A 22,880-nucleotide genomic window follows, 5' to 3' on the forward strand; every position below is an offset into this window, starting at 1 on the left:
CAGGTTGATTTCTTGTACATTTCATCCAATAACAATACACTTCACAGCTGGGCATTATATTTAATGTTGGGAGGTCACATTTGAATAGGCTGCCTCTTGGAGAAAGAGAAGGTTTAACCAATTCATAATTTTAAAACAAAACCAATATTTATTTATATTTTATTACCATAGTTCAAAGATGCAAGCTTGCCAGGTGTCCAGGTAGCTAAGTGCTATGCAACATTAGTAAATATAAGGCTGGGACAGTAACTGGGCTCACAGGCTCCAGACCACACAAAAAGTACAAATTCAGGAAAAAAAAAGTTCCAGAACTAAAAATGGTCTTGACTGATATGTCAACAAGTACCAAATCAGATCTTTCCTGGATCCTCTTTCAGTGTCACTGTCCTGTTGAAAACCAGCTAGAGAGAGACAGAGATCAAGTTCAGTTATTTTTTTTATTGCTAAAGAGCTCATACACAACTCCTTACTGTAGACAGAGTTGGTTAGTTCATTCCATCTACCATCATCATCGTTTGCAAATATTCCCACCCTGTGGTGGCTCCGAGTCTCTCACCTTTTCCTTGGTGCTGTCGGGGTCCAAGGAGAAGTAGCCCAGTCTCTCAAACTGGAACTTGTCAAACACCTTCGCTCCACTGACTGAACGATCCACTATGGCACTGTCAATCACCTGCAGGGAATCCTGGTAGAAAGAGTGGGATCCCTATGAGACTTATACAGGAACTCTTCATTCTGGTGCATATGGGAACCCAGGGCAGTCAAACTACTTTTTAAAAATGAATATTTTATTCATCTTTATTACAAGTCAAGAAGATGGATGAAGCTGTTATTCCTACTCGCCTGTTGTTCATTTGACATTTAAAATGAAGAGATCTCTCTTCAGTGACTTACGGGGTTGATGTCGCTCAGAAAGCCCCCAGGCACTACCTGTGGATCTTCCGGGTGACTATGCCGAAATCTGTGAGGACAGGCAGTCAGACATGAGCACAGAAGCACCAGCAATCGTTATCAAGCACTTGTACATTGGCATGCTTCTCCCTCCCCGCTTCCCTTCACTCACAGGCGCTCGTACAGGCGGACCTCACAGCGCAGAGGCCGGCTGACCCAGTGGATGAAGGCTTTGGGCTTCTCGGCTGTGACGGTGCTCGTGCAAGTGACTTCCAGCTCTACCACCTTCCCATTATCATCCTAGAGACAGAATCACAATGGAGGAAGGGGCTTCCCATGGAGACGGTCGAGTTTATTAAAGCAGATGAGGTACCGAGCTTACCTTAACGGCCCGCTGGAGGGTGATGACATAGCCAGCATGCCTGAGACCCACTGGCTGATCAGGGGTCAGTCGCTTGTAGCCCTTCTCCATTACCTGTAGGGGAAGGACAGCGGTTGCTAGTGTATTAGGATTAAAACTGTTACACTGCGTCGCACAAGTGGTTACAGTACCGGCGCGAGGCCTGACCTCTCTGAAGTCGGTGCGTTCGATGTAGATGGTAGATGTGAAAGGAACGGCGTGACTGCCTCGCGCCTCATCGGCTGGGAAATCTGGCACCCGAATCTGAGTCTGATACGTTTGAAAGAAAAGTGTGATGAAACACACACACAGAAACACACACACACATTTTGAAAGCGAGGCGTCCTAGCTCGGTACCTCCATGTCATGGGGTAGGTTCATGATGGTGACCTTGAGGGGCTCAAGGACAGCCATGACACGTGGGGCCGTGTCATTGAGCACGTCCCTCACACAGGCCTCCAGCATGTGAGGCTCCATCGTTGTCTGGGCAACAGTCACGCCAACCTGGTGTGGTGAGAACCAGTGTCATGCTAACCGCACTCTGCAGGATTGTTCTGGGCCTCCGCCACGCCAACAGGACGACCCCTCACCCGTGCACAAAAGTTGTTGATGGCCTGTGGAGGGAAGCCCCTCCTCCTCAAAGCGGTCAGTGTGAAAAGACGTGGGTCATCCCAGTCCCTAGAGGGCAACGTCACATTCACATTCAGCCTGCTACTTGGACACTGGCACAACACATTAGCAGGAATGTTACATTTCATATGTGCATATTTACATTTTTCGTTATAATACAGATCTCAGTACATTCAAGTGATTATAGATGAAAGTTGTGGGGAAAAAAATAGTTCACTTGTAAATACAATGTTTTTCAAATAATCTTTGTGGAATTGTTTTCTAGTTCAATTTCTTAGTTGTTTATAACAGCATATTTTTAATTTAATATACTCTAGGGATATCCCAATCCTCTCTTTAGGTACCCTGATCTAATCCGTTTGATACTAATATCTGCTGAATTTGATCCAATATTTTAATAAATATTTAAATGTACATACAGATGCAGCAGGCGTCGGTGCATTCTACATCCGAATAAGATTTTGCAGTGTTCTTCCTTCTGATATTTTTGGAAGTGCCTAATTACTTCCATTGTATTAAACACTCTATTGCAACCTCCTCTCGAAAGGGTGGCATTGCAAGTATTTCAGGTAGCTGTTGGGGTACTTTTAGTTTCCAATGTAAAGAATTTCCAGATAGCTGACATCTTAATGGTATATAGCCGTGTGCCTCAAGCTTACTGCAGCGAGTGACAGAGTCTTACAGTCATTTTTCATTTGAAAAATGCCTGGTTCCCATCTTTGATAAGAACATATGAGTGATGTCCAGAGCTTAAGAAACAACTGTGACCAGACAAGTATGTGAACTTACAACATATTTCAAATGTTGCAAATTGGTGGCAGTAATTTCTTTCCTTCCAGTTGTAAGTAATACATTCACTAAATATACTAAAAATATACCAAAAATGTCCTGGCCATTTTAGGTGCAGAATCTCATGAATTTAGGCCGTAACACACTGGTGAATTTTTTCGTTCAAATTCCAACGCTTTGGTAATATCAATATTATAAAACCCGGTGTGACAGATAGGTGATGTACAAAGGAGTGAAGAGTGATTTTAGAGGCAGATCTGCTGCACCTGACGGCCCCCGTCTCCACCAGCTTGATGATCTTCCTTTTGGAGACAACGGTGTAGGTGAGGTTAAGGCGGCCATATTCCCACTGCACAGGGCAATACACATCCAGGGCGTTGCATAGCCAGTAGTAGGAGGAACGCCTGTGTGACACAGGGTAACGAAAACAGGAAGTGCTGTCCTGAATGGGGGGTTTCACCATTTCTCACTGCCAAAATATTCCTACAGTTTAAGATGTATGAAAAAAACATCGAGTGGGTGATATCTCACCTGGCCTGAAACTCTTTGGTACACAGGGAGTGAGAGATGTCTTCGAATGAGTCACACAGGCAGTGTGTGTAATCATAGGTTGGATAAATACACCTATAAAGAACAGGAACCAGATTAATACTTTTCGGCACCATGTCTGATTGCAGCATCAAGAAGACCGGACCCTAAATCTTAACTAAAACCAGAACGACCATCTATAACCTCCAAATGTAATATTTCATGGTAGGACGTTTACGACGGTAGCCTGTGATACGTTTACAGCCGGGAGCAAAGGGGAGCTGTGTACAGGATGGGGGGGGTCTGTGAAAGAGCATACCACGTGTCCCCTGTGCAGTGGTGAGGCGTGTACTTGATGCGGTACGCCACAGGGTCCTGCTTTCCGTCCTCCATGATCATTTTCATCCGCAGCGTGACCTCCCCCTCAGAAAAGAGCCCCTTCCTCATCCTCTCAAAGAGCACCAGAGACTCCTCGATTGGTCGATCCCTCCAAGGGGACGGAGGTGGGCTGTGGCCCTTTAGCTCCTCTACACGCTGGTGACACACATAGGCGAGGCCCCTGGATGAGGGCAGAACAGAACAGACGGTGACATACCATCCGCATGACCTGTGATCCGGTTAAGCCACATATGATACAATGCAGTGTCGACATGAGGAAAAGGGGCAAAGAGAGGCATCGAAATGCCCGACGAAGAAAGGAGTCTGCTTGCACTCACCGGCGAATAAGATCCACTGCGAGGTCGTACAGCTTTTGGAAGTGGTCAGACGCGTGGGTCACTGCGTAGGGTGTGTACCCTGTTTGACAGACACAGTGAAGGTACTCCATGATGTTTCCAGCACCACTCCAAACCCTCGAAGCTCACCCAAGCGTTCCGAAACACCCCGACATACGTCTCCTTGTTAAAACAGCCATCCAGACTCACCAAGCCACTCGACCATGTCGCGGATGCCCGTGAAGTACTTCTCCTCCTCCTTTTCTGGATTGGTGTCATCGTAACGCAGGAAGCAGATTCCGCCATTGGCCTAAGTAGCCCAAGACAAACACAGGTCTAACATTACTGGGGTTCCCAATGAATTTTTAAAACCTATTTTGCACAAACTAGTAGTGATACGGAGTGGGGGGATGTTGGCATTTTCTCTTCCTCGCAAACTGCTTTTGAAGTCAAACCGGGGAAAAGGAAATATTCCATTTTAAACACTGCATTCAACTACAGTTGAAAGCAGCTGGCTGAGGTAGTTCAGGCTTCCATCTCGGATGCCTCCCGGACTCCTCCTTGGGAAGGTGCTTCACACATGTCCAAACGGGAGGAGACCCTGGGGCAGACCCAGGACACACTGGAGAGATATCTCTTGGCTGGCCTGGGAACTCCTTGGTGTTCCCCTGGAGGAGCTGGAGGAGGTGGCTGGGGAGAGGGAGGTCTGGGCATACCTGCTAAGACTGCTGCCCCCATGATCCAGACAAAGATAAGTGGCAGAAGATACGGATGGATGGACGGAACGGGATACTGCAGTCAGGTTTGCAACTGCTAGTCAGTACTCCCCTGATACGATGTAAGATATATGGCCAATTCACCTAAAAATTGACCTTATATAATGTATTACCAAAATCAGCAACAGTCTTATAATGTACATTGGGAGCTTACAGTACCGACTGGGACCTAACAGAGTTACTTTGGGATCCTGTACCCAAAGGGCAGGGGATTAAGGGAATTAAACCTTACGTACCTTGGCATATCCAAAGTTGAAGTTGATGGCTTTGGCGTGACCGATATGCAGGATCCCATTTGGCTCAGGGGGAAACCTGGTGCGTACCTGCAGATGAAGTTCAGGACCGCAAGTGATGAGAGTGTGTCACGTGTTCCATAAGACAGACCTGCAGGCATTTCCAGTTGGCCCCCATTCACTCATCATCATCATCAAGTTCAGGCCTACCTGCCCTCCAGTGATCTCCATGTGTTTTTTCAGCAAGTTCATGGTGTTGGGTGTCATCACATAGCCTTCTGTTTTATAGTTCTCCCCTAAACAGGAGGACCGGGTTGCACACGTAAATCCATCAGCACATCATAACCTCAAGCTTCTTTCAAAAGCCCTGGATGAAATTACAGCTTTACCCTTGTGTTTGTGCATGAAATCACAGTATAGTAAAATACAGAAACAAGTTCCAGCAAAAAGTTTGCAAAGACTCACAGGACTGATCCCCAATACTGCTTTTGGTCACAGCTTTTTCAAAATGAAAGTTGAGAATAATGAGGTAAATTGGGTACAAAGAATGTTTCCCTCACCGGGTTTGTGAAACTTCAAGGCCTCTCCTCTGAGCTGTTCCATTAAAGACTTGCCTTCAGTCTCACCTTTAGCACAGATGAAAAGCCAAGCAGCGACACTGGGTTAGAAACAGTCGCCTCACTGAAATGCAGACTATTACATTATAACGACACAGGATTCTAATGTATGAAAGATTCACAGGCAAACCGATGGCCAAAAATAAATTCACCCACAACACACCCTCTTCTTACCATCCACATCTTTTTCCTTCTTCTCGTTCTCTTGGGGCTTTTGTTTAGGAGCCTGGAAGCAAACAACATGCAATAGTATTTGCAATGCATATTAGCTATCAGCTATAGCTACTGTATTTACTGTAAACTGATTTAATGCATTTCATAATATTACTCATAGGGAAGGTCTGAACTACAACAAAACTTTATTATTTTTAATATTACAAAATTATTGATTAATACTGAATAACACTGCCAAGCCCATATCTAAACAATGCTACTACAGTATTACTCAGAGTATCAGGGAGAGTTCAGCATTCAACTGGACGGGTCTGTATCTCACGGCTGTTACCTTGGGCTTCTTCTCCAGGTCAGCTTCCATCTTTGGCCCCAAGAGGTGGAGGACCTATCAGGACATTGAAGGAAGCACAAGCAGGGCACTTACAAGCCTGCCATGTTTTTTGTAAACATACAGACAACTGTAGTCTAGACCAACTGATCCAGACTAACCTGCATGTCAACCTCATTTTTTATTATTTTCCCATCAGCCCATTTCAGTGCAGCTCTAGCTTCTCCTGAAGAAAAGAAAGAGAAACCACTGTCTCGGTATACAACCTACAGACCGCACCCAACATTTCAACATGTGTTACCCGGCATCATCTTAAGACAGGCCGTGTGCATGATCTCACCCATCAGCAGTCCCATGTTGAAGCGATATCTCTCTTTGAGAAGCTGATCTTTGTGTTTATTGATCACCACTTCCACCTAAAACACACAGCAGAGTGAGTAACCCTCATAGCAGTCAGCAGGGTATGTCAGTAGTCCAATCAAAAAGCGGACAGTTATCAACGAAAGCATGTGGCAGTGCATGTGATAGTAATACAAACACCTTTACTTAACAAAATCAAGACATTCACAGTATTTCTCTGCAGCTATTCCTCACCACATCCTCGATCTGCTCTGGAGTGATGACAACTCCAACACCACACGCGGCATCAAACTCTTCCTGAACGACAGGACCCTGAGAATGATTCTTTAGAAAATCCAGAGCGGCTGCAGGATGTAAACATACTTGGTGATGAGCATGGTCTAGTATCACGATCCTCCAATTCATGATTTTAGGCAAGTTTCTATTCCTAAATGGTGGCACAGTTGTTAAAATATAACAGGAATTGAAAGGTTCTGTACAGACAGTCGTTCAATACAGGAAATCTTAATTCCAACAAATCAGAAGTGAACAGAACAGAATTAAACTATCCTTCAATGTACAAGTGTCAACCCAATTGTGAAATGCATGCGATTGCCAAGGAATGTTGTCGTGCCTCTTTATGCACTGAGCACTGTCTGCCAGATCAGCATGTCCGTACCTTTACTTAAGTGTCTGCACTATTGTATACACAGGTCCGGGTACCTGACAGCTGCAAATCTGTAGCGATCTTGCGGTGGACGATTTGTTCAGTGAGAAAACGAAGGTGATGGGCGCCCTTCAGACGAGAGGCCACGCTGTACAGCAGCGTCCCCATGGCTTTGTCCACACCTGCGGGCCCCAGGATCTCTTGAGCCTACAGGGAACATGGAACATCAGTCCCATCAGCATTCCTATCAAAATATAAAGGCTCCAAAGGCGTCATCACAATTAATCTGCCTACGTTTTGTATATATATGTTTTGGAAATATTCTTTAAAAGTAAAAAGCCGACTTCGTCATATTTTTTAAAAAATAACACTTTGTAAAAAAGAAGCCTCGCACGTCGTCCTGCTTATTTTCAGTTCATCAACTAATTGAACAGACATGGATTTATTTTCTGTTTTACTGTAACCCAGCAACAGGATATTAAACGGGAAAATGTATAGCAACCAATACACAAAGTTGACTTTAAACCCGAAGAGCCGATTAAGTTAAACATACGATAGTATAAACGAATGCCTGGGGAACTTGCAACTCCTGACCAACGACAGCAGTACTGCCTCTTCTTTCCAATTTGCACTTGACTTTACACCGCAGCCCGCCTTACCCGAGAAATTGCTTGCTTGAGTGCCACGGTGAGTGATTCATTTTTCAAAGTTTCCTTGGCTTTCTGATCACTTAGTCCTATGGAGGTGAAAAGAATCAACGTATCTGCCATCTTCTTCTAAAACCAGAACACACCACCGCATGCCGACGAAAAAGGAAACTAACCTAAGAATAATTTTGTTCCTGACTGGAACCGAATCAGCAACTTCTTAGTACCCGATTGGCTGCCGTCTGCGGGAGGCGGGATTTACACCGATTGCGTCATCCAGACTTCCTGCCTAAGCTTTTCCTAGGTACTGTCTTTTGTAGCGTTGGTGATTTTCACGTATACTTGCCTAGCTTGATTTAAGATATCGAATAGTATTCGGCATACAAAACTCAAATTAATTAATAATTTGGGTGGGACTGTGCATGAAAATCAAACGCAACCGGCATGTAAGACGTTACTCCCCAGTCAGAGTCCGTGTACTAGATCGGGGCGGTGCTTATCCTTACACAGCTAGGTAATGTAAGAGAGTTCTTGTGTACTGAAGTTTATCGTGCAATTGCGTGCAATAGTTACGTTAGCTTATATAATATTAAATGGGGGGGAGGGCTGTATAGGACTGAAGATCGCGTTGTTTTTGTTGTACGCATGCTAAGCTGTCAAAAGACTTAGTTACTTTTCTTGGCTTTGGTGTAATACTTTAATTAAAATGTATTTCTGACGTGCTATATTCAACCCACAAGGGTTGGATGGTTGAAAAGCGTTTAGTATGCTAGTTTGAATGTTTTTTTGTCACTATTTTTACAGTTACATTTATTTTTTGTTGTGTATTGGTTTTAATAAAAACTTCGCTTCCGGGATATACTACGGGTACCCGCAACCCTGTAGGTAATAACCCGTTCTAGAAAATGAACGAATGAATGATATATGCAATAGTATTGTATATATACACATACTAAGACATATATGTATATTAGTATGTAATGTATACCACTAATTAAAAATTTTATTTTGTTATACTTTCAACTTTTGGAAGCAAGTCTTTTGTTTTGGATTGCAAATATGTGGTATAAACAAAGTATATTTACTTTATTTGAAGGTGGTACTGAACGAATGGAGAGCCGTGACTGCAGAACAGTCCCCATGATCCAACATGCTGTGATCTCCTCTAGAGCCATCGCGTGGCGATCTTTCCGCTGTCCGCGGTCGGAGCTGCGGCTAGACTTGACGCTAGGATGTGGACAGACTTTCCGGTAAGTTCACACCACTGCTATAGAAAGATAATAGGGGAAAAATCAAGGTAGCATGTAAACACACATCAGGATATGGGAGAGCATAAATCAGCATCCAGTGTTTATTACATTTTTGAATCATGCATCTTTTTTGTGCTATTTAAACAAATAAACAGTTAATATAATTGCTGAAACAAACGATGATCAATGTGTGAAAAGTAACTTAGAAAAACTTGTATTGTTTTAGGAACCTAGTATCTCATGCAATAAACAGTTGGCATGCATATGCTTGCTATTTTTCATACTTAAAATGCTATACTGAGGATTTCTTTATTGCATCACTATTAACTAACACCTCTTAATGAGTCTGTAGAACTGCTTTGCTATTAACGAGGATTTTAATTATTTTCCTCCATTTTTCTGTGTTTGTACTCCCTTTCTCCTCCAGGTGGCGTGAAACAGCCGACGGGCACTGGACAGGAGTGATGGGAGGCCGCGTGTGGACACTGATGCAGACAGAGGACAGGCTCTGGTACCACACTTACGACTCGCAGGTCAGCACAGCGAGGCAGGCTGGCAGGAAATGGCCAGGGCAGGGTGAGCGGCTCGAGACCACGAAGAAACTGAAAACACAGGCAGCGGCTGTGAAGGAGGAGCCGGAGGGAGGCACGCAGGAGCATGGGGAGGCGACCTCTCAGTGGGACGGAGGTGAAGAGGAGACCTTGAGAGATTACTTCCAGCTAAAGGTGTCACTGGGGGAGCTATACAAAGAATGGACATCTGTGGACCATCACTTTAAGGACATCGCCAACATATTTACAGGTAACTGCACCTTGGAACCTGCAGAATAATGTCTTCTGTGGCTTGTCATAATACAACTGGTTTCGTATGATGCAGAAAGGCTGGCATTTGTGCTGGATACATGAAATGGGTTTGTATGTAGTTACACTGTATGTGTAGAAGTACTGGGGCAACTGACCATTATACCCAGATTTGGACAATTGGGGTTGTGTTTCAAGAGATTGGGTTGGGCCCCTTAGTTCCAGTAAAGGAAACTCTTAGTGCTTCAGCATGCCAAGACATTCTGGATAATTTTATGCTTCCAACTTTGTAGGAACAGTATGAGGAAAGACCTTTTCTGTTCCATCATGTCTGTGCCCCAGTGCACAGAACAAGGTCCATAAAGACATGGTTGGGTGAGTCTGGTGTGGAAGAACCTGATTGGCCACACAGAGCTCTGACCTCAACCCTATCAAACACCTTTGGGATGAACTGGAACAGAGATTGTGAGCCAGGCCTTCAGGTCCAACATCAGTGCCTGACCTCACAAATGGTCTTCTGGATGAATTAGCAAAAAGTCCCACAGATACAGTCCAAAATCTTGTGGAAAACCTTCCCAGAAGAGTGACAGCTGTTATAGCTGCAAAGAGGAGACCGACTCCATATTCATACCTATGTATTTAGTATGGCACGTCATAAAAGTTCCTGTATGTGTAACAGCCAGGTGTCCCAATACTTTTGTGCATTAGTGTAAGTTCATTAGCATTAGTGTAAGTTCATTAGCACTTTGTATGTGTTTCTATTTGCGCGTAACGATGGAGCTCAGACATGCAGTTGCGCCGAATCCTGCAGGTGTGAGGATGCTGCGTCAGGATCCCACCGAATGCCTCTTCTCCTTCATCTGCACCTCCAACAACCACATCTCCCGCATCGAGGGCATGATAGAGCGGCTCTGTGCCAAACTGGGAGCTCCCCTGTGCCAGCTGGATGGCACCGCCTACCACGATTTTCCCACTTTGCACGCTCTGGCAGGTACCTCCCGATTTCCTCAGATCTTTATCCTTTCATCCATGTATTCTCTCATTATTTTACATGACAGTCGATAGATTCGTTTTCAGTGACTTTAATGGAAAGGAAAATGGAAAGAGCATTTATTTATCTATTTTCCTTGTTTGCTTTCTTGCGGATTGCAGTGAGCAACATTGTCGTCTATCCTTCAGGGTTAGGAGCTCAAAGGCTCCCCCTGCTGTGTGTTTCTGGAGTTTGCATGCTTCCAGTGCACTGTCCAGTTTACTCCCGCAGTCATAAATCATGCGGTTAGGTTCATAATGTGTGAATGTGCACTGTGATAGACTGGGATTCGGTGCAGCGATCCCTGCCTTGTGCTCTATCTTCCTGGGACACTGCTTCAGGTTCACTGTAACCCTTTATTAGATAAGCAGTATGGAAGCTGGATGAATGTTGTATACTTGCCCCTTTATATAGCTTGCAGTTTTCAATGCAGTGTGAGTAAATGCATCTGTTTTGTAGCCTTTATTTTCAGCTCAGAATAACAGTGTGGTCATAAGTTATTGTGTGAACTTGCCATGATCACGCATGCATGCCAACGATCTCCAACCCTGCAAACAACAGATGGCAGCGTGGAGGCAAGTCTCAGAGACCTGGGTTTTGGTTACCGCGCTCGCTTTCTGCAGCAGAGCGCAAGGCAGATTCTGGACCAGCACGGAGCCGACTGGCTGGGTGGCCTGCGCAGTGTGCCCTATGAACAGGCCCGCAGTGCTCTCCGCACCCTTCCTGGGGTGGGCTTCAAGGTACCGCGCTGCTGCTTACCTAAAGCCTGCTGTGTGGCATTCATCTCTCGTATCCCGCCTGCTCGTTGGGATTTGTGCCGCGTGTCTAATCACCTCCTATGGATGTGATCCACTGCCCATTGAGCTCACTGAAATTCCATATATTGTTCTGACTCCTGATGCAACAAAATTCTGCTGCGCAGGTGGCAGACTGCGTGTGCCTGATGTCGCTGGATAAGTCTTGTGCGTTGCCTGTGGACACACACATGTGGCAAATCGCACAGAGGGACTACAGCTGCACCGTGGCAACGGGCCGCAAGACTCTGACAGACAAGGTCTACCAGGAAATCGGTGAGGGTGCCGAGTCTCCATCTGTCAACGAGTAATGAATCCAAAGATGTACCTGTATCAGGCTTCTGTGAGGCAGTCTTACAGCCCCAGTTTTCTGATACAGACGGTTAATATCGTTCTTTTATTTCTATGTAGGAGACTTTTTCAGGAAGCTGTGGGGTCCGTATGCTGGCTGGGCACATTCTGTGAGTAACGCTTTGAGATGTGTGGAGCAGAGAGCCAGGGGGGCGAAGTTAAACAGTTTTTAAGCAGGACTCTCTCCTCTCAGGTGCTGTTCTGTGCCGACTTGAAGAAGTTCCAGAAGCTAAAAGAGCCTCCAGTAAAGATGGAGGGAGAGGAGGATGAGAAAGAGAGTAAAGGAAAGACGAAGGCTGAAAAGAAACATGGAAAAGCGAGAGCTAAAGTGTGTAAAACGTGACGTTTTGGTGAAAAAGGAGAACGAGTCTGAGCTGCTGTTGAAGTTTCACAGACAACCTTGAAACGCTGAACTCTTGTTAAGTACTTTTTTATATGTAATGTAATATGTAATGTTTTTATATGTACCTTTTTATATGTAAATCTTTTTTGCAAATTTTATACAAAAGTTTTAGATACTGAAGTTTGGTAAAAGAAAAAACAAAAAAAAACAAAAATGTATCCGTATTTAATTCTCTTGAATTAAACTGATTCCATCTGTAAAAACTGTATGTTTTTTCTTTGCCTAACTGGCCCGTCACACAGCACTGCTTGTTCAGCCAGTTAATTAATTAGATGCTGATGGTCTGTGGCAGAAGTTAAGTCTGAAACAGTAATGCACCGTGAGGTTTGAGAATCCTGTATGAAATATTTCTTACTCTAACAAAAGGCTCTTTTGAACAAAGAATATCCAATATGTGATTTTGCAGTTAAATGTATAAGCTTACTCAAAATTAATTAAAATGACATTATTAGGGAAATTATGAAGTACTATTAGCTGGCCACTAGGTGGCACTTTGAGAAACGCAATCTTGAATTGCATGCGTGTTACGCAATTATCCATTACTCTGCATATTACTCCTTCACGTAAAACCTTCACCCGCAGCCAATCCACCTTTGTCTGATGCTGAAATAGCTGACTGCTCTCCTTTGTCCGTCTGTATCTATGTGACAATACGCCTGACGTAAATATGTTTGTGAGGTGGGTTGAGATTTATTAAAAAACATTATCTTTGATGGTGTGCAGTACGTGACAGTTCATCATACAGACACAGTATGTTTGAGCGTCACAGAATATTAAATATGTCGTTTGGACACATTGAAGTGTGTGTGTGTGCATGTGTCCTTTTTCCAGGATATTTTCCAATGGGCTGTTCACACCATTTTCCCCCTGAAATTGGGTCTCCACACATCGTGTGATGCGTTGCATTGTGGCAGCACTAAGGATACAGGAAGCATGACTGGACTGAGAAGTCTGATTGTCAGTTTCTACAATGACCGTGTGTCTAAAACATAAAGATCCGTCTAGAACATAAAGAGTCTTTGTATATGCACATTGAATGTGTCTGTGCTGTGCATGCACTCATGTACCAGATCCTGCAGGAGTCACTTCTGATGCTGGCTGCGGCTGAAGTTATTCTTGTGAGGATTGTGAGGCAAATCTTCTCGGTGTTCGGGGGGGGGCTTAGCGCTGGAGTCAGATTACTACATTACTACACAGTCACCTAAAGTGATGTGGAGGTCAGTGGAAGTAGCACATTATTTTACATGGAGATTCCCCATGTTTTTCCATTTAAGCTATAAACAGTTTTGTGTAATTCCCTCAGTATAGTACAGTATAGTGAATGGGCTGCTGCGAGAGGTGGCAGTGTGGGATCTCTCCGTTCTGCCCTCCTTAGGATAAACAAAGCAACAAAACAGGCTTGTTAACGGCAGATGTTATGTTTTGGGGGGGGGTTGCACGGGTCCGGGTTGTGACCGAGTGTAGAGCTTGTTATTGCATCTAATTTTCCCAAACAAGGTCACATTGTGTCTGACTGTGAGAGGAGAGATGCTTAGGGGCGGGGGGCGAGGGGCGGGGGGCGGGGGGCGGGGGAGAGATCGGTAACAAAGCCGATTCGTCTCTCCTTCCTCTGTCACTCATCCTCTCACCATTCATCCTGTGTTACCAGGTATGTTTTTGGTCACAGTGATAAGAGAATAAACTCTGCCTCATCCTGTCTATTGCATAAAGGACATAGCGCCCTGTCACTCTGACGTCTATATCTGTGTTAATAGACTGTAGTATGTTTGTCTGTTTTGCTGTTTTGATGAAGTGTGAAATGCAAACAAGTTGCTTGATTGGAATTTTCCCTCAAATGAACTTTTTTTACGTTACATGATTCTGAAGCTGGGTGTGTAACTGAAGAGATTCTGTTCACCTGCTGCTGGTTTTAAAGACAGTGATGCAAGCCTCCCCTAGACCAGCAGCCTTATTCTTAACCTACCTACCTAAATGTATTAATACCCAATGACAGATGAAAGCTGCCAGTTGCTCACCTTCGACCAAAATGCTGACAGTGGGACAGTGCTGAGTGAGGCCTGATTGCCCTCTTCAAGGTAACCAGGTTACAATAATCTGGTGAAACACAATAAACATCACATTCTGGGTGGAGTGGTGGTCCGAAGATCTTGCCTCCCAATATGAAAATGTTCTGGATTCCCTGTGATTGGCTTTCACCGTTATGTCTTCGGAATAAATGGATACAGATTGAATCCTTCCTTCTACCAAAGGAAGTGGTGGTTCATGGAGGAACATTACAGACAGGGTGCTAGTCCATTATGGGGGGGGGGACATATTCACATACAATGTGAAATTTAGATATACTGATTTACATAAATCCACAGGGACCGTTCATATTTTTGCTTCCTCTCAGCTCCCAGCATTCGGTGTTCCTGATTGGCTGGAAGCTGGGAGGGAGCAAAAATGTGGACAGTCCAGGGTTCCCTGAGGACTGGGTTGGGAAACACTGGCATATAGTAACACATTTGCCTTTATTATCTGACCAGTATAAGGCACCGGGCCCTGATGAAGTGTACAGTCTCTAGCCAGTACAATGGACACTCTCCAGAATACAGGATTTACAGTATGATTCTAGCCAGCTGGATGAACATGAGCAGGCCGGCAAGAGGGCTGTCAAGGGAGGAAGATGCCAGCCTGCAGCCTTTTAAGGAACAACCCAGCCCTTTGCATCCCCTATAGCCATGTAAGCACAATGAGAGTGAGAGTGCTGTATTTTCCCTGAGTCCTCCGGTCCATAGAACACCCATAAGCCACACATTCAAACATGGCTTCTGCTGGTGTCTGTTTTCATGGCAAAACGCACGTTTGCTATGAGAAGGAAACCCTCTGGGACAATAGCAGCGAAGATCTAAAATCACCAGCAATCCAGGTGGAGAATTTTTGTAGAAATGTCTCTGTTGCTATGGACCCGACACAGAGGCGTATGTGCGGGTGTCTGTTCCTGTGCTGAAATGGACCTTGGCCAGGAACTGTTAGCCCTGCTGTATTCTACTGACACAGCCTCTGTGGGCTGTCTCAGTAGACAATATACCCACAATGCACTCCTGCTACATGTAGATATGAATATACCCAATGTACTACATCTACATAATATTTACAATGCCCACTGTCAGTATCGTAAGAATACACTGTCATATAGCACTCCCTTTTCTTTTTAATTACAAATATCATTGCTCACTATTATAATTGTACATATCTGCTTTAAGCTGTTGTGTTTTTTTTGAGCACTTACTTATTATTTCATACATTTTATATTTCTGTTTTTATCCATCTGTATATCTGCTACTAGATCAAACGAATTTCCTCCTCAGGGGGGATCAATAAAGTCAAATATAACCCTATAAAATAGTATGTAATGACTCTGCATTGGCAGAGAGACAGTGATGATGTTCGAAGTCTCGCCACAGCACCTTCTCAAGTGCGCCGGGATGCGGTGATGAAATGTGTTCGAAAGAGAGCTCTGTGTCTTTAAGTGGAAAGGACGCCTGAGAGTGATTCACCTGGACACACCTATCAAGTGCTGGATGTGGGAGGGCTTGTGCACCGAGAGGACGCTGCTGAGCAGGGAGGTAGGAGGGACGGATGAACAGGACTTGGCGCAATACCAACTGGTTCAATATTTCCGGGAGCACCAGTGTACAATTTCACCCAGAAGTGCCCTGTCCATTCTTCAGTTGCTATTCAAGCCTACAATGCAGAATTCAGTTTTTTTCAGCTAGGTGACATCATGCCAGCACATGAAAAGGAGGGGGGGTGAGGGACTCCATTCATTTCTTATTCGTCTATGATTCAAGAGATAGAAACCTAAGAACACGGGATACTGCCTGAAGGAGGCACAATAATTAGGAGGCACAAAAATATATACGAGTATTTCATCAAGGTGTAGCTGGACCGATCCGCTTCCTATCGCCTTTTCGGGGCCGCCCGTTATGTAACGTGGCATCGCAGCTCCCCGTCGATGTAAAGGCGCATCAGTTAAGCCGCACAGTTAGCGGTAACCTTAATACGGGTCTGTATGTGAGAGAGAGAGTGAGAGAGAGAGAGTGACAAGCAAAAGGAGAGGGAAGGGAGTCGCTTAGGGGTTGGAGTAACCTCGCCGATCGTAGCGCAGATCCCAGTCGCGACGTGACAGGTCAGTCTTGTACTATAAGGAGAAAATACACCGCGCCGGACGCAGGCACCTAGTATAATATCATTTGAAAGATTTCTAACTCGGATGGATTATGGGTTGCATCTGAAGGTTATACCTGTGAGCTCAAAGGCGTTAATCTGGATAGGCAAGTTTGCTCTAAGCTATCTAATGTAACCGCGGTTGAAGATTATGTCTATATATACACAAATGATGCATTCGACATATGCTAATATAACTGTTTCTTTTTTCTTTACAGGGATTGGTTTTGCGGGCATCGAAAGCAAAACCTCCGCGCCTTCGTACATACAAAGAAATGGAGTGGATTGCAATTAGATACCAAGAAGATAGAATGACAATTTGATAATTGTGGTTTCCTTTTTTTCTTTTACCTAGAAGAGCTGAAAAACGCGAGGATACTGTCGGTTATTTTTCTGCATAGAAGGCAATTTTCCGTCATGCCCATGAGGGATATCACTTACAGCCTCTTTTATTTCGCTAAGGAGACCTGTTTTCAAAATAAAACTAAATCATACCCGTACAACAGAGGATCGCGGATAGGCTAATCTAAGGTGAACAGCTCGGGTGTGTTTTTGTACTTTGGACTTAATGACATTGGTTTCTGGGCCAGCGCACTGCATGGCCGCGGGACTGTATTAGGAGGGAGATACCCGGCTTAAACACGGAGGAGTGTGTTGATAGGTGGGTGTGTGTGAGGCGAGATCTTTAGTAAAACTGGTGGGGTTTAGTCTCGAGTGCTGGCACATGTGCGTTGCTCAACAAAGTCTTGCAGGGGATCTGGATCCACCTGTTTTTCATCATCTCCAAGGCGCAGCGGCAGCAGCAGCATGAAGATGTGGGCGATTTCAGCGCTCAAAGAATCACCACACTCCCGCTGCCATCATTATTATGACTGAAAAATTAAATTCCCTCTATCAATAAACCAGTAAGAAATTGCGAGATCATACAAACACGTCGATAAACATTTTCAGTGGTTGAATGGTGAGCACAAGGCAGATACATCTATTGTGCGAAGTGGAATAAAAGGATAAAGAAAACTTTCAAGGTAAGAGACTGAATATTTTCTGTAACCATATGGCTCTTGGAGAGTTAATACAGAGACCGCAGAATACCGCAAATGTGGAATATTTTAAGAAATTCTTTATCACGTAGACTACAATGAGTTTTTACTTGCTGTAACGTGTTATGCGAGATCATAATAAAAACTTTAATGCCGTTTAGCCTATAACATACAACTTTCATTAAGTCTAAGTAGGCCTAATTATGAAACCAAATATTAGAATTTTATATTGTTTTAAAAATGTAGTCTGTATATGAGCATGCTATAGAATGGGTTTTAGATAAGCTGAACAAGGTAGCATCAAGGTAGCGGAATGGCAGCTGTTTACCTCCGCTATATTGGGTCAAATGTGCATAAATAAGCATCTCCAAAAAAAAAAAAAAACGGTTTCAAAGTTATGTTCGACGAAATTCGTTTGGCAAACGTCAGCTAATAAGCCGTTCGGAGCTGAATCGTCTCACGTCTTGCCATTTGCGGCGGTCCATTAGTTGGTCTGTGAGGCGCGGTGGGGTTTTTTGTGCATCACAGTGCGCCGCTCTGCCTTGCCAGGGCTTCTGTGCTGGTGGGCCAGTCGCGGCCGGCTTGCCTCCGATCGTGGAGCATTAGCGCCTCCATACACCTCTTAAGTCTCCAGGGTGTTTTCATGGCAATGTGAACGGAAAAAACGGCATGTGGAATGAAAGCCTAGAATTTCTGCCTGTGGAGCAAGATGGACTATAGCCTCAGCAGTTCACCTCCAGTCTTTCTAAAATGCATGAGTTCATCTAGACTTCCTCCCGAATGTAGACTGACAGGTTTATTATATATGTGTGTCCCATGAGAGTGTCAGACCAGCTTGATTTGTTTAGTTCTTTCTTCTCAGTTGTAGTATCTTATTGCCTGCCTATACGTGTGTGTGACTTGATAGTGAGTCAACAGCTCAGCATGTTTACATTCTTAACCATTGATCCTCAGTCAAAACAGCCGGCTCTGGCTCCTGCACTCTGCTCCTCCTGCTTGACACCTTGGGACCTTTTGTTCCCGTCGTGTCTTTTCTGTGCCTCTGTCCAGCGTTTCGTCTGCTTTCCTAATATTCTCCCTCAAGCCTCCTTACTCTCAAACTGTTTTTCCCTCTGCATGACCTGCGTGATTTTTTTTTTTTGTTTCAAGAACTAATTCAAGATTTCTTACCCCATAAGTTCTCCATCTATCATCAAGCAATAAAAATAGATTAAAAGGAAATGATTAAATGATAAATATGACTAAAGCAGGAGAACTGTGGAAACGAGGACAGGGTCATTTCACAGTGCTAAAGACCTACTTCCGCAGCCCTTGTTCTGTTCATTACATCAGAACTAAATAATGTGGCTTATGAGCAGGGCATTCTTTCATTCATCATGGAGATATAATGCCATAAAACACCACTTCCTCTTCCAATTCCTGTTTTGGTCACATTAGAGCCACGTTGCTTGTCCTTCATCGCAAAGGTCTCACAAGGACTCGTCTGTGTTGTGGCAGTTTGATCCCAATTACCGCAGGGTTCTGCCTCATCCATGTGGTCAGGATGCGCGCCTGCTATCATCAGGCATTTACCACAAAGTTTTGTGTTTCCTGATATTGAGGTGTGCAGCTGGATCCTCTAGCGTGTGCTAACACACCTGCTCAGGCCCCAAGTGTAAGGAAGGACACAGCAGAGCTCACTGTGTTGTATAGCATTATTCTATTGCATAGAAAATTCAATAGGGCCAATCTACACTACATTTACATTAATCTCAAATTTAGTGTAGTGTGCAGGATTACACACGCCTGTCTTGCTGGCTCGGAAAAATACAGGCATTGAACTTAACACAAATATTGGAACCGTTTTTGGGAGGCTGTTGCATGTGGGTGTGTTTGAATGACCACGTTTGTGTTCCATGCGGCAGCCTCTAATTATGCCCAGAGCAAATGTGGCTTTTGGCCAGCTCCCATTGAGAGAGGCTGAGGAAGACCTCCTTCTTTGGCAGTCTACGACCCTTTCCCCGGACCTGGGTGTTCATTAAGGCTCCGTCCAGACAGTTTCCTGCATGCTGCCATATTCAGCCGTTAGATTTTTTCTTGTAGTTATGTGTTTTTTTTTCTCTATATTACTTCTGCAGGTTAATGTACTTCCTGCGATGTGATGGAGGTCTGTGTGTAACATGCTGGTCTGCACGCGTCGTGCCGTGGGGCTATAAGCTTAGACAGTGAAATGCAGTGCGGTAACTGGAAACACGGGCTGGCTTTCTTCCTGGCTCGAGAATAAAGGCATGATTGTGAGGAGAGTAACAGTGGCAAAACCCATCCTTGCTAGCCGAGATTTTCCTGGGCCCCCGCAGGGTAGTTCTGGGATAAAAATATCCCCTGTCAACTGCATACTCAAGTGCTTACGGTGCATAATCACCCATCAGATTGCTCTCCCTCTCTTCTCTCTCTCTCTGTCTCTCACACACCTATGCACATGCATAAATATGTCTGCTTAATTACAGAATGGAAACTCTCAGGAGCTGTGCACGTAAAGACACCCTCAAGATCACGTTCCCACACACACATGCAGAAGCGCTCGACTCGACTGAGAAATCCTGGAACTGGAGTTTTTATGGTGTCTTGATTTACGGTGTTTGTTCATTGAATAGGTTTTGAAACAGGTTCAGGAGGGAGTGTCTCTGCCTTGAACCAGCCTCGACTGTTTTTCCCGGGGTTGTTCATAGGGGTATCACTCCATAAAGTAAACCTGAGCCTCCTGCTGATAAGCACACGCATGGCACAGGCAAGTGTAAGCCTGCTCCCTTTGCCATGCCTCATTTCCCTGCCTTGCGCTCCCTGCCTGTGTCCCCCTCGCCATTACACGCTCCCTCACGCTCCCTAATCGCTTAATCTTTAAGGTTCCGCCAAATCATTCCCAGAAATGACTGAAATTAATGTGCAGGTCATTATGAAATAGGACAACCAGCAGCAAGACCAAGTAATGAGGGAATTAATGCAAAAGTGACGGTTTGGTTGCTTGCATAACATCAACTGACCCGTGAACACGAGCGAAGAGTCTTTCTCCGTTACGTCTGTGACTTTCTGCGTACGTGTACCTGTCTCGCCTCGTTAAGTCCTCTGTCAAATGAGGTGTAGACGCATATTTTACATTTACGCCTACCTGACCTATTCGTTGTGTGCTCTATCATAACAAAATCCACCCTGAACTTTGATACATTCAGATAAGGATCAGATTGGACTCTGTTTCATTTTAATTTTACTGGTCCCGGTGTTTCATTTTGCGTACACATGCCTGTATTTGGCCGCTAAACATAAGATATACTTCTTTATCCTGGGGGGAATTCAGTGCTGTTGCGTGTTGTTAGACTCTCCTCTCCTAAACTGTCACACGCTGCCTGTCTGGTATGAAGCAGGGCAGCAGACGTACTGCGTTCTCTGATTGCATGCTCACGTCCAGCGTCTCGTCTTTGTGGTCTAATGCTCTCAAGCGTTCACACTGACTTGTGCCAGAAGCACCAGCAGGACCAATAAATGTGACTGTAAATGTGAGCATATTTCTAAATGAGTCAGCGAATATTCAAGCCGAGATGCCTCAGCCACTGTAGGCTCGATTGCTTTGGTCTTGGGAAGAAAAGAACAGGAGGTGGTCTGCTTAGGGCATGTGTTTGTACCTGAAGGTACAGTTTGAGGCAGGATTCAAATCTCATACCTGTCTAAATCTCATATTCTTGTCCCTTTTATTTTCTTTTTCCCCTCCTGTCAAACTCTCAGCGTCTCCCTGCTTGTATATCGTCTCTCTGCAGATGTTGCTCGTGCATGTCTGCATAGTTATATTTGCATTGTATATCGGCAGGGTTTCGTATTTTTATGATGTATTTGCTTTGCTGTAATGTACATGGCTGTGTACACATTCATGTGAGGCAGGGGCATCTGAACGCAGCCCTTGCCCTCCCCAGTAACTCCATAACTGCAGCCTCACCACGGCCCTGTGAGAATGTGTCAACAGTGTGCAGACACACAGTCGCTTAGAGTGAATAAAGCTCTGTGTGTGCTCGCGTTTCTACATGCGCATAGATGTGTGACCGACCCCCCCCCCCCCCCTGCCACCACTCTGCAGCACGGCCCTCTGGGAGTGTTTACAGACTCGCCCTCTGTGCAGCCGTCCCGCCAGATTGCAGACTCTGCCGTCCATTTTGGCCTCTCGGTCTCCCACCGGTTACTACGACAGCCGTCTCCCGTGGTTACCTCTGCCGACTGTCTTTCTTATCTTCACGTAGTTCGCTAGAGCTGTGTCCCTCTGAGGTCACACCAGGAGGTTTGCAAAACAGCGTTACTTGAGTTATTGAGTTTGCCGGTTTATTGTTTGATTGTTGTATATTTTAAGAGGATTTTTTTTTGGCAGAAATGTAGAATTCATGTTTATTTGCATACTGAATGCGACAAAGTAACCTGGCATCGCCTTTAATGGATTACTTCCATATCATTTCTAAGAATATTTATTCTTATGTGTATGTTTAGTAAGTATTTCACATGACAATAGCATTAAACTGATCAGGCTGAGATATAAAGCCTGTTATATAAAGTCTTGGTGTCTCTAAGATTTGTGTGTGCTCCCATCCTGGGGGCCCCCTCCCTTGTGCTCTGTGAAACACTGGCATCCCATCCTGGGGGCCCCCTCCCTTGTGTTCTATGCTGCCTGGATTAGTGTCCAGGCCTCCAGCAACCTTGTGCTGGACATGTGGCTGTAATATGGATGCCTTGACATATTGCCTTGTCCGTTTTGTCGTTACAGGTCTATGTAATAAGGGCACTGGGTGAGGATGCTGTGGGAGATACAGGAGGAGGCTAAGTGAAAGCCTGCCTTTGGTAGCACCACCCATCCAGTGATGGCGCCACCCTTTGCTCTGTTCCTGCTGCTCGCCTTGGTCCAGCGCACTCTGTGCCATGTGACGGTCACATCGTCTCGTGACTCCGGCTTCAGTCCGCCACCAGGGTCACTTCCGTCATCACTCGAGCCATCCCAGCTTGCAGCGGCATCTCCACCCTCCGTGGGCTTGGCAAGGTTGCCCACGGGGGAGCCAGCTCAAAGGTCATCTGGGGCCGATGTCCTCCAGCAGGGTGCTGACGAAGAGCTGGACGTACATCAGGAAAGCAGGAGCACGGAGGAGGACCTGGGGTCTAGGAAAAGACATCCTGATGGTGCCTCTTCTGCAGGGCCTGAGAGGAAGCTGGCCTATGGGGCTGGACCTGACAGGGATAATCTGGATGGTCCTCCAGCCTTCAAACAGA

General features: G+C 45.0%; 3 protein-coding genes across 7 annotated transcripts in view; 2 read left to right on the plus strand and 1 right to left on the minus strand.

Moving 5' to 3' along the window:
* Positions 1–125: 125 nt before the first annotated feature.
* On the minus strand, positions 126–7,919 carry qars1 (glutaminyl-tRNA synthetase 1). Its single transcript, XM_049018166.1, has 23 exons — positions 7,742–7,919; positions 7,139–7,289; positions 6,671–6,780; positions 6,417–6,492; positions 6,238–6,302; positions 6,080–6,133; positions 5,749–5,800; positions 5,518–5,583; positions 5,168–5,253; positions 4,961–5,047; positions 4,159–4,258; positions 3,952–4,030; positions 3,555–3,794; positions 3,239–3,331; positions 2,974–3,111; positions 1,879–1,966; positions 1,646–1,792; positions 1,457–1,558; positions 1,271–1,363; positions 1,061–1,188; positions 892–958; positions 557–682; positions 126–401 (listed from the first exon to the last, which is right to left on the minus strand). Exons 1-23 carry the CDS (start codon positions 7,850–7,852, stop codon positions 351–353), a joined length of 2,310 nt encoding a protein of 769 aa, XP_048874123.1. The 5' UTR covers positions 7,853–7,919; the 3' UTR covers positions 126–350.
* Positions 7,920–7,954: 35 nt separating this feature from the next.
* On the plus strand, positions 7,955–12,560 carry ogg1 (8-oxoguanine DNA glycosylase). Of its 5 annotated transcripts, none has more exons than XM_049018203.1 (8): positions 7,955–8,033; positions 8,826–8,979; positions 9,407–9,780; positions 10,591–10,770; positions 11,371–11,549; positions 11,732–11,879; positions 12,015–12,064; positions 12,148–12,560. In XM_049018203.1, the coding sequence occupies exons 2-8, from the start codon at positions 8,840–8,842 to the stop codon at positions 12,295–12,297; spliced, it is 1,221 nt and encodes a 406-aa protein (XP_048874160.1). In that variant the 5' UTR covers positions 7,955–8,033; positions 8,826–8,839; the 3' UTR covers positions 12,298–12,560. The 5 variants fall into 5 exon arrangements, with proteins under 5 accessions (XP_048874160.1, XP_048874157.1, XP_048874158.1 ...); XM_049018200.1 differs by lacking the exon at positions 7,955–8,033 and adding an exon at positions 8,042–8,243 and having other exon boundaries at positions 8,899–8,979; XM_049018201.1 differs by lacking the exon at positions 7,955–8,033 and adding an exon at positions 8,105–8,243.
* Positions 12,561–16,006: 3,446 nt separating this feature from the next.
* LOC125745375 (proline-rich transmembrane protein 3) overlaps positions 16,007–22,880 on the plus strand; it is a 17,409-nt gene continuing 10,535 nt past the window's right edge. The window contains exons 1-3 of the mRNA XM_049018162.1: positions 16,007–16,528; positions 16,785–17,591; positions 22,384–22,880. The exon at positions 22,384–22,880 is cut by the window's right edge and continues 711 nt beyond it. Coding sequence (XP_048874119.1) covers positions 22,478–22,880 — 403 coding nt within the window. The 5' untranslated portion in view covers positions 16,007–16,528; positions 16,785–17,591; positions 22,384–22,477. The remainder of the gene's footprint in view (positions 16,529–16,784; positions 17,592–22,383) is intronic.

Source organism: Brienomyrus brachyistius, chromosome 6, assembly GCF_023856365.1.
Source record: "Brienomyrus brachyistius isolate T26 chromosome 6, BBRACH_0.4, whole genome shotgun sequence".
Taxonomy (NCBI): domain Eukaryota; kingdom Metazoa; phylum Chordata; class Actinopteri; order Osteoglossiformes; family Mormyridae; genus Brienomyrus; species Brienomyrus brachyistius.